This window comes from Nuphar pumila, chromosome 10 (genome assembly GCF_984573655.1).
Source record: "Nuphar pumila chromosome 10, dmNupPumi1.hap1.1, whole genome shotgun sequence".
NCBI classification, from domain to species: domain Eukaryota; kingdom Viridiplantae; phylum Streptophyta; class Magnoliopsida; order Nymphaeales; family Nymphaeaceae; genus Nuphar; species Nuphar pumila.
This window is the reverse complement of record NC_143258.1, coordinates 102,985,188-102,996,923: the sequence shown is the minus strand read 5'-3', so window position 1 is coordinate 102,996,923 and position 11,736 is coordinate 102,985,188. Positions and strand designations below refer to the sequence as shown.

At 38.2% G+C, this 11,736-nt stretch overlaps 1 protein-coding gene across 2 annotated transcripts; it reads left to right on the top strand.

Annotated features, from left to right (window-relative positions):
- The first annotated feature begins 6,377 nt into the window (after nt 1-6,377).
- Nucleotides 6,378-10,997, top strand: LOC149827687 (putative disease resistance protein RGA3). 2 transcript variants are annotated; one of them, XM_090019559.1, is made up of 2 exons: nt 6,378-9,509; nt 10,827-10,997. In XM_090019559.1, exon 1 carries the CDS (start codon nt 6,462-6,464, stop codon nt 9,498-9,500), a length of 3,039 nt encoding a protein of 1,012 aa, XP_089875685.1. In that variant the 5' UTR covers nt 6,378-6,461; the 3' UTR covers nt 9,501-9,509; nt 10,827-10,997. The 2 variants fall into 2 exon arrangements, with proteins under 2 accessions (XP_089875685.1, XP_089875684.1); XM_090019558.1 differs by having other exon boundaries at nt 10,736-10,997.
- The last annotated feature ends 739 nt before the right edge of the window (nt 10,998-11,736 follow it).

Here is an 11,736-nt window from a genome sequence, read left to right as displayed (position 1 = left end):
CGATAGTATCCAACATATCTGATTGTATTTACTTGCAGGCTGAAGATAATACGGATAAGGGTAAGTTGCGGGTAGCAGTTGAAGACTTTAAAGCAGCCCTTGCATTAGATCCCAGTCATATTATGCACAATGTTTTATGTAAGGTCTTAGTCAAGCTTGGAAGAGGCAAGGATGCTTTAGCTAGTTGCAATGCCGCAGCCATGAAGATGCTCTATAAGGAGCCAGCCAAACTGTAGAGAGAGAGATCGAGTGAGATGAAGCATGAATTGGAGAGAGATCGAGATGAAGCCTGAAGTGCAGAGAGAGATAGAAGGTTAGATGGTTAGGAACGATTAAAGAGAAATTTCCCTCTCACACATGGCAAAGGTATGTGGATAGCATGGTCATTTTAAATTAGTTGTCGAGTAATGGGTACGTGCTAACTGGGTTTTTCTGCTCTTTCGACATGAGGAATCCACACTTGGATCGTGTGTTTTTTTATGAAAAAATGATATTTAGAGCCTCTAAAATTTACAAAGATTTTGAACTGTTTTTTTTTTCTAACGTTATAAAACTTTAACATATTTCATTTAGCAGGGACCCATTACTCGTCATTTGTTTAGTCATGGTAAAAACTTTGATGGGAAATCACAAAGTCTGAAACTTTTGGTGTGCGCCTGAATTAGATAGAAAAGTTTGGAGGTATTTTAAAGTTTCTCAATAAAAAAACATCTCAGGTGCCTTGGAGACAATAAAATTAAAAGTTACCACTTTCCTAAAAGATGGCAATTCTGAAACCCCTTTTTAGAAGAATGATCAAGTGTACTATTTTTTTCAAGTGTCTACCTAACCCCACATTTTATATTTTATATTTTATATTTTTATTTTTGAATGAGATTTCTCATCATTCAGCTTGATTTGGTTCGATTCTAAATTGGCCGATTCTCTAAATCATTGTCAAAATCGATTCTGGCCTGATACCAATTCTAACAACATTGGTCTTGCTTTAATTTTGTATTGTTAAAAATCGTCTAAACGAATTTGAATAATCTTTGCCAATTCATAAAAATACAAAAACAAAAAAATAACAACAGTTAACCACCTGTGTAATTATTGTAAATAACAATAGTTAATAGTTTATGTGATTCTTTCTTGGCAACTTATGATGGTAACTTAGGAGACCTTTATATACATAGGATACAAGATCCGTGCTAAATATGGCAATGTGCTAAATGAAGTATTTTATTGTATTTTCTATATTTTATTGAAATTCTGTATGCTTGTTTTTCTAGGAATCAGTTCTCGGAGGATTTGATTCCAATACATGGATGGGTTTTTATAAGGATTAAAAAATCAATGGCCTATAATTTTCAAAAATTTTTTAGACTACAAATACTATTTTTTTAACCAATGGTGTCAATTTCTAATAAATCAATCATGTTGAACACATCTTTACAAAATTTTGAAAAAACATTGAAAATCTGATAAAATGTTTCATTTACCACCATGCCAAATAGAACGATTTTGTGCTGCTGATACACCATCAGTGGTGCAATTGTTTTGCGCTTGATACAGTTTTTAGGGGCGGTCTTGACCACAGCTAAAATCTCTTTTTTTGGGCATGCGGTGCGTGCCCAGCATCGAAGGGTTTTCGTTTATATATATATACACACACACGAGATCATATTTGCTACAGTTGTTTGTAGGTGTACAAATGAATTTCTGTGCCAACTGGGGGCTCCACCTGGCTGGTAGGAGGAGCTAGTGGACGCCACCTTGTGTTTGGACTTTGAAAGTTCAAATCCCAATGGTACCTTTGGGTCTGCTTAACCCCATAGAAAAAAATAAATAAATGAATTTTTGTTGTTTTATTTTTTATTTTTCATTTTTCTTTTCATAAAACTAACCATAGAGATCTGATCTACATGTTTTTCTTAGGAGGGGTTGGGTTTTGGATTGTTCGACTATAACAACTAGGCAGGTTTTTATAATGGTTCAAAAATCAATGGCTTAGAATATGCTTTCTTGGGTCATAAAATCATATTTTCATATTTTTCTATAAAAACACGAGTCAAAAGTTGATTCTCACTATTTTTTGACATATTGAATCCATCTACGAGGTCTGATTGAATCAAAACAATTTTCACCAAATACAGATGTTTGTAATAAACATGAGAGAGAGAGAGATGGGCGTACCAGTGGACACACAAAGTGTCCCTTATTTGTGGACAGTTTTCTGCCGTTGTTCCTGCACTAATCGGCGGCTAATTCATCTGTTTCCCCCAAGACTTTTAGCGGTGTTCGAGACTACTGCTAAAGTTCAAAACACATCAAATAAAGAGGAATCTTACATGCTGGGTGCGTATGACCCTGTTTGACATCAAATCTCTCTCTCTCTCTCTCTCTCTCTCTCTCTCTCTCTCTCTATATATATATATATATATATATATATATATATATATATATATATATATATATATATATAAGTAGGTAGGTAGGTACCAAAAATGATAGGACTATCCTTGCAAATTGGTGCACTTTCTAAAACACCTAGCAATTTGACAAAATCCTCATCATATTCAAAATTTAGATTCTCTATTTTTTTATAACATTTTTACCCCTCCACAAATATAGTACAACCTTCTTGCGAATGTCTCCAAAATATATGAACCTTTGTTTACTAAAAATTAATATATATATGACATGTAAGTAAGACCTTGGCAACTCATACTTGCTAATGCCTCTAAAATTTGTGAACCTCCTTTTACTAAAAAAAATGCACGGGAAAGAGAACATTTTCAAATACAGTTTTTTTTGCGTATTGTTGTGCTTTTCTGCAGTAGCTACATTTATTTTTGGTGCTCTGTTTGCTGCTGCAACAGGTGATACCTCATCACTTGTTAATGCTTTGCAATGGTGTTATAACATGTGAATTAAACTTATTTTCGTTTAAAAAAAGATATGTGACTAGAGTTGAATTGTACACGTTCGTTTGAGAAAATTTTGAAAAGTAGGATTCACCAAATATAGGATATAGCAGCATTTTAATAAATAATTCTTTATATATTCTAATATATAAAGGGTATTTTTTATTGAATCATTGTTATAATTTTTACAAAAATATTAAAAAACATTAACGTAAGAAAATATCTCTTAAATGCGATTTCATAGTCAACAAGTATGTTTCAATGTAAGCTTTTCAATATTTTTCCTCATCCCCAATGTAATCTGACTGCTATCAGCCTGCACTTGTGCACGAAAGCTTCTACTCAATGAACATAAAAATGATTGTTAAATGTTTTAAGTCAAAATTTTCAATTTCTTTTTTTGGGAATAGGAATTATGGAGCTTTGTTTTAAGTTTTTCTTGGAACTCAAGTGCTTGAAATATATTTGAGAAGCACTTGGTCCTTTCAATTATTTCTTAAAAAATAGTCCCTCTTTATGTCTAGACTCTAGCGTATAACTTAATTCTCTATGTGGTATGCAATTGTTTGGGTATATACTTTCTATTTTCATGTTATGACAATATTGCTTGCACATGCATTTTGTATATATATATATATATAGACACACACACTGTGTTTCCATCAATAGAAAAAGTTTCTAAGCAAATCAGACACTTTTATGACACTTATGGTGCACACGATTAGCGAAGAATTTTTTTTTGCATTTTTTCACTTTTCTTCGGCGGTTAGGAACAGCTCCTAAAGAGTTTTTTTGGAAAACAATTTAACGCAAGGTACACTGTTTCATATATATATATATATATATATATATATATATATATATATATATATTACTGTTGGAATGTGTAAAGGTCCTTGTGAGTAATGACAAGTGGCATGCAGTCAGACTACCGATAAAAATTTGATTTTCTTTGCAACATGATGTTCTTTGCAAAAAGAAAAAATATGTTTTTCCTTTACAAAAAGAGAAAGTAAGTTTTACTTTTGTGGTGGTAGCATGCAACTCTTTTGTGCCAAACTTGCTAGCGAGAGTTGTCTAGGCCAAGCTCTTTACATCACAGATTTCAAAGTAGGATAAATATTTGCTAGTGAGACCCGAAATGTACGCTTTAGTCTTTGTCATGTTCGGACTGTCAGCAAGCGTTTTATATGACAGATTTCAAAGTAAGGTAAATCTACACTAACTGTGGTATTCGTGCAAATTTAATGTGCATCTTTTGTGTGAGCTTTTAGGTAGGTTTAATATGCATAGTTCTAAGTTGAAAATATATATAATTTTAAAAATATTTGTGTTGCACATTTTACGAGGAAAATTTATATTTATGAAACCATTAGTTTTTATGAGCACAAAATTTGTATGTATGCAATAAGTTTTAAAATAATTCAAATGTGAGTATTTCGAACAAGTTTATATATATATATATATATATATATATATATATATATATAGTTTTAAAAAATTATTTGTGTTTCACGCTTTTCAAGAAAATTGTATATTTACAAAACCATTGAATTATATATATATATATATATATATATTGTTTTAGAAATGGTTCATGTTGCATGCTTTTTGAGAAAAATATGTATTTGATTTTTCACAAACAAGAATATGCTTAAAAACTTTTGAATGTGAGTGTTTCAGACATAGTTCAAATATAGATACATATATGTTTAAGATTTATGAATAATTAAATACAAGCATATTTTAGAATTTTAAGAATAAATATATGTATGTGGCTTTGTCTTTTTTAATATACATATTTTTGAATTATTGTGAAGTTTTAAGCCTATGTATGAATAAAAAATCGGATTTTGATGCATGCGTAAAATCCATATTTACGATGCATGTTAGCATAATCTTTATGCATAATGAAAAGCATGTTATGTGATTGTTATTTTTTGATAGCTTCAGTTCCAATGATTAGCTTTCAACCTTGTGCATGATAAGTGGAAAAACTACGTGCACAAAGGCACTAAATTCTCAATAGAAAGTATGTGACACTCACAAAAGAGTACAAATGCACCATGGCATGAAGAACATAAAGAAAGAATTCATTAAATGAGAGAGAGAGAGAGAGAGAGCCTTATAAAAAGATAATCCTTTATTTATACACATGAGGATCCAAGGAGGGGCTCTCATATAAACGTTGGAGCCCCTTCAACCCTCATATTTATGTGATTTGATCAATCAAAGATAAGCACAGCCTCCAATTTTTGTTAAAGCATCTGTGTGAAAGTATAAATTTAGCATTTCCTTTCACTAATTTGGAGTCCCGAAATTGCCGGAAAAAAAATAATGTTGAGAGCTATTCATGCCATTTTCTGCGAGGTGGCATGATAGAAGATAAGCAAGTCGTCGGCCTAATGAACAATGTCAAACGAAGAGTCGTAAAAAATAATGGGAGAGATGAACCCAGCCTCGGCTGCCCTTCTATGCACTGAATACAACCCTTCCATAGCAATGCTGAAAAGCAGTCTTCTTTTGATATCATCAACAGTGGGGTCAAGATTGGTTGGCGGTGGTTGAGGAAACGGCCAAGTTGAGGGGTTCAATTATTATCCATCCCTTGCCTTCACCGTATTTCTTGGTTTCATTACTTTTATCAAATCCTTACCAGTCTGCCTGCACCATCTTGCATCTTTCCACTCCCTTGTGTGCCTGTGCCTCTGTGTGTGTGAAAGAGAATGACAGACATCATTTCCCCTTTGTTGAAGAAACTGAGGGATTTGGTCTTAAAGAAAGCACAATCCCTTTGTTGGAGAAACTGACGGATTGTGCATGTGCAAAGTGAAAATATCTTCAAGAAAAACTATGTGCATCAAGGCACCAAATTCTCAATATAAATAATGTGCACAAAGGCACAGGATAAACATTCACAAAAGAGTACAAATGCACAAAGAACATGAAAGAATTCATTAAATGAGAGATAAAGTATTATAAAAGGATAATCTTACAAAGGGGGAAAGACCCAAGGAGGGGGCTCTCATATAAACGTTGGAGCCCTTTCCACCGTCATATTTATGTGATTTGGACAATCAAAGATAAGCTCAGCCTCCAATTTGGTTAAATCATCTGTGTTGAAAGTATAAATTTTAGCTTTTTCTTTCACTAATTATCCATGCCATTTTCTACGAGGTGGCATGATAATCATCTGCGTATTGAACAATGTCAAAGGAAGAGTCGTAAAAAATAAGGGGAGAGATGAAGCCGATGAATACAAACCCTTCCATAGCAATGCTGAAAAGAAAGTCTAGTTTATTGGAATTTTGATATCATCCACAGTGGGGTCAAGATTGGGTGGCGGTGGTTGAGGAAACGGACAAGTAGCATTATTGGAATTTTGGCCACATCCCCATCTGTTGGATCAAGTTGCTTTAAACTATTGCCAAGTTGAGGGGTTCAATTATTTCGTGGTTTCATTACCTTTATCAAATCCTTACCAGTCTGCCTGCACCATCCCATCTTGCCTCTTACCACTCCCTTGTGTGCCTGTGCCTCTGTGTGTGCGAAAGTATGACAGACATCATTTCCCCTGTGTTGAAGAAACTGATAGACCTGGGCATCGAGAAAGCACAATCCCTCGCTTCAGTGAGTGGAGATCTGTCAAGACTGGAGAGTGAATTGAAGGCCATTCAGCCCTTCCTTAGAGATGCACATGACAAGCAATTCACTTCGAAGGAGATCAAGGATTGGGTATCGAGGCTGAACGCGGTCGTTTATGATGCTGAAGACGTAATCGACCTCTATAGGGTCGAAACCAAGACCAACGAGGATTATGATACACAAACCCAACTGCAGAAGGTATGCAAGCTCTTTCATTTCTTCTGTCAGTGTCTTAGTCTCCCTTTGCTTTTTGAAACGGCCAATGAGATAGAGGAAATAAATGAGAGACTGCGTAGGATTTGGAGAGAGAAGGATTTGGAGAGAGGAATAAATGGCCTAGTTGCCGTTATGGGGGAGTCAAGATCATCGCAAGCTGTAGGAGAGATACATCGGGGCCGTCAAACGATTTCAGTCATCACCGAGCCTCGGATTTTTGGAAGAGAAAAAGACGAACAGTTGGTAGTGGAGTGGTTGACAAATGAGAGGGGAGAGAACACTCGTGTAGTAGCGATCGTTGGCATGGGGGGATGTGGAAAGACGACCCTTGCACAGAAGGTTTATCACAATCCCAACATAAATCCCAAGCATTTTGAAAAACGAATGTGGGTTTGTGTATCGGAAAAGCCACAAGAGTCGGATCTATTCAAAAAGATATTAGAGGAAGCTGATGATGGGAAAGCTTCTGGAGTGATTAATGGGTTGAATGCTTTGTGCTCTGAGATTGAAAAACACCTAAAGGAGAAGAGGTTTCTCCTTGTTTTAGACGATGTGTGGGATCATGGTTGGTGGAAAAATTTGAATGCCGTCTTGCAAGCTGGTGCGGTGGGGAGCAAGGTGCTGATTACTACTAGGAATCGGAATGTTGCGATAAAAATGGATGCGGCTGATAAGCACATACATGAGCTGAAGTGCTTATCAGATGACGAGAGCTGGTCTTTGTTTAAAGCTGAAGTATTTAAAAGGGATGAGGAGGAGGAAGTGCTTGATGGACTAAACGACATAGGGAGGGTTATAGTTGAGAAATGCAAAGGACTGCCTCTTGCACTTAATGTTGTTGGAAGCTTGTTGCGCAACAAGGAGAGGACATTGTCCGCTTGGCAACAAGTTGCGGGGAGCCCTTCTTGGGGCTGGAAAGGCATTATGGACGATGGGAATGATAACGTGATTTCTGCTATTGCATTGAGCTATATTAATCTACCCTTTCCCTTGAAGCAATGCTTTACGTATTGTTGTATATTTCCAAAGGATTTTGAGATGGAAAAGGATAAGTTGGTTAGTTTATGGGTGGCGGAAGGCTTCGTTTCTGATGAGGAAGGTTCGCATGCGGAGGCTTTGGCCGAGGGATACCTTGAAGCATTGGTTGATTGCTCTTTGATTGAAAGATTTGAAAATAAAAGCTTTGGAAATGAAACATGCTACAAATTGCACGACATAGTTCATGATTTTGCCCTCTTCGTAAGAGGTCAAGAGCGATTAGATGCAATTTCCTTAAGATCGGAAAGGGCATCCGACCAAGCACGCTTCTTCTTTTCATCGTACAAAGATGAATATCCAATTGAAGCTCTTGGTAGAGAGACAAAACTTCGCACATTGTTGTTAAGTAGAACAATAGGATTTTCCCTCGAAGACATTTTATGTTTTAGGTGGCTAAGGGTGTTAGATCTGAATTGCTCGTGGTACAAAACTTCGCACAATAGTTCGTGGTACCCATACGAAGTGAGACAAAAAATCCCATGCGTATTGCTCGAGTCATTGGGCAAGTTAGCACTTTTGAAGTACTTGAGTGTTTTTAATACGGACATAACAGCGTTGCCCGAATCGATTGCCGAACTAAGCCAACTCCAAAGCTTGGACATCGGTGATACTGACATCAAAATGTTGCCCGAAGGTATTTCACAAATGAATTCTCTAAGGCATCTTCATTTGAAAGGCACGAGTAAGTTAACACATTTGCCAAAGGAAATCGGGCGGCTGACTTTATTACAGACCTTGGAAAGGTTTATTGTGGGAAGCGATGAGATGGATGGGAGTGGAAGCGGTATAGCTCAGTTGCGTCACCTAAACAGTCTAAGAGGATCGTTGGACATATTACACATTGAAAGAGTAGGGAGTAGGGAAGAGGCCAAAGAAGCGGAGTTGGAGAGAAAAGTAAACCTGCAAAAGTTGAAGCTTTCTTGCGATAAGACATGCATTGCTGAGTTTGATGAGGAATTTGCAAGGAAAGTAGAGGGTATATATGCAGAGCTTCGACCTCCCACGGGCCTCAAGGAATTGAAAATATCTAACTATTCAGGCATGAATCTTCCCGCTTGGTTGAGCACAGCAGGATACGAGTGTTTGGAGGACATCACCTTGGTTGATTGCAGGTTCTTGGAACAACTCCCCTCGTTGGGATGTTTACCCAACCTTGTGAAACTGTTTATTGAAGGTGCCTCCAATGTGAAGATTATCGATGATGGGTTTCACGGAGGTGGGAGACAAGCTGGTTTTCCCAAGTTAGAGATTCTGACCATTGGTGACATGGAAAGCTTGGAGGAGTGGACATTCAATGCACAAGGAGGAACTCTGATGCCTCGGCTAAAATTCTTGCATATTCGTGATTGCCCAAAGTTGAGGGCACTGCCTGATTCTCTACGATTCACCAGTCCCAACGACTTGTACATGTCAGGTCTTCCTGAGCTTGACTCAACGTCCTTGCCATCACTAGAGAACATGAGAAAACTCAAGCTTTCTGGAATGCCCAAGCTCAACCTTCTTGGAGAGTTCTCCGAGCTTCGGCGTCTAGAACTGTACAGTCTACCTGAGCTGAGGAGTCTGCCGGATGCGATGCAAAGTCTCACCCGACTTCAAGAGCTCAGGATCTCTGGTTGTCCCCATGCAGTGGAGCGTTGCAGAGGTGTTGACAAAGACAAGATCTCTCACATACCTAAAGTCGATCTCTGGGACTGACAAACATGGGTAAGGAACGCATTTTATTTTTTTCTTATTAGTCTCTCTCACCTTCAAGAAGGATAGTGTACGGGATACGGACAACCCTTGGCCCGCCCTTCGACAGCCTCACCTGGTTTCTCAACAGGGACTTTAATTAACTTCATTCAACCCTGCTATGTTTAGTTTAACATAGCTACGTGAGCTGTCTGGGCTGAGTCCACATCTTGTGATACTACTAGTTAAGCCAGAGTCATCAGCACTTACAACTTAATGGCCTGCAGTGGAGCCAGGATCAGGTGCCATGTGCCTGCCCTCCATCTGCTTTTGGGCCCCACAACTGACAGACTGTCAGCCAAAGATGGAGGGGATCAGGTGCAGCGGCACAATTCAAAGTGTGCGATGAGATGGCACCTGATCCTGGCTCCCCTGTAGGTTACACAATTCAATCGGTTGCAATGTGTTGGGCACTTGGCCCAACTTGAATCTGAATACCTGGGTATGGGCATAAAATAAAGACCCAAATGAAACTCGGGTTGGACTGGCTTTGGCCCATATATTATTTGGGTTGGTTTGGGCTGTGATTTTTGTTGGATATCCCTACCCACTAGACCCTACCCAAGTAGTATTATATAGGGATGGCACTGGACCGGGGGAAAGTGGGGCCCTGCCCCACCTCGCCGTTTGGACCGGGGATGAAGGGTATGAAACGGGGATGGAGGCGGGGACAAAGGTTAAAATCCATCCCCGTCCGAGGGTGGAGGCGGGGATGGACGTGCACTTTTCCCAGCCCTGCCCCGTCTCCGCCACGATCCCTGCCTCATCCCCGCCCCGACCACTTTTCCACGCCCCGCCCCGCCTCATCCCCGTTTGAACCGGGGATGGAGGACATGAAACGGGGATGAAGGCGGGGATGGAGGATAAAATCCATTCCCCGCCGGGGATGGAGGCGGGGGTGGAGGATAAAATCTTGAGGCGGGGCGGGGGTGGAGACCTTGTCCCCCGCCCCGCCCCGCCCCGCCTCATCCCCGTTTGAACCGGGGATGGAGGACATGAAACGGGGATGAAGGCAGGGATGGAAGATAAAATCCATTCCCCTCCGGGGATGGAGGCGGGGGTGGAGGATAAAATCTTGAGGCGGGGCAGGGGTGGAGACCTTGTCCCCCGCCCCGCCCCACTGCCATCCCTAGTATTATATACATTCATAAACAATAAAGAAATGGATAATACAAATACTCTTTACATCATGTACACAGGCTGCGTTTGGACCATTATTTTTTTTTTCAACCTGATCTGAGACCTGAACCTGACAATATGTTATTTGGCTGGATCTGGGTACACACAAAGGGTTTGGATACCTGACGCAGGAGTGGAGCAAAAGACAAGGGTTATTGGGATCCATTTGGATTTTTGTTTGTTATTTTGGATTTACTTGTATTTGGATCATTGTATCTGATCCACAATTTCAAGATAGATTTTATCTTTTTAGATGGTTAATGATTCACAATGTTTATAACAGTAGTAGATTGTTAATTATGTGATGCCAACGAAGAAAGGCTACAAAGTTAGTGAATTCCCTTGCAAATGATCCAACTGAAGAGTTCCTGTGATTTATTAATTTAATTTATTAAAAATATAATATATTTTTTATAGTACAAGACATTTTAAATTAATATATGAGGGTGATTTATTATATATAATAATACACATAACTTAAAAATTTTATGATGCCAAATATTGGCAATATTTTTTCAAAATTTCATAAAAAAATAAAATTATGTTAGTTCATTATTTTAAAATGTACAATGACATGATATTTGCCAAATATCATGATATATTTGACAAAATATGAATTTACTTAAGATATTTATGTTCTATATTTATAAAAATATCATGATATATTGGCATTTAGTTAAGATATTTTGTAAGTCTAAATTTAAAAAATATTCCCAAATCAAACCTCAATGGGTTGAATACATCTTGTCTGGTTTCACACACACACACACACACACACATATATATATATATATAGCTTGCTTGCGTGCGCACAAAAGAAATCAGCAGATTTGGACCAAGTCTGCGTACCAACAAAAAAAAATCTGCAGATCTGTCTATTTCTGTCTACTTATAAAGTCAGGCAGATCTGTCCACACACTTGTCTACGTAGACCTAAAGGGTTTGTTGTAGTGGGATGGATCTACACTGTTTGACGGGCAGTCTGGGTTCAAATCCCATGGTTGTCACCCCCTACGTAAGC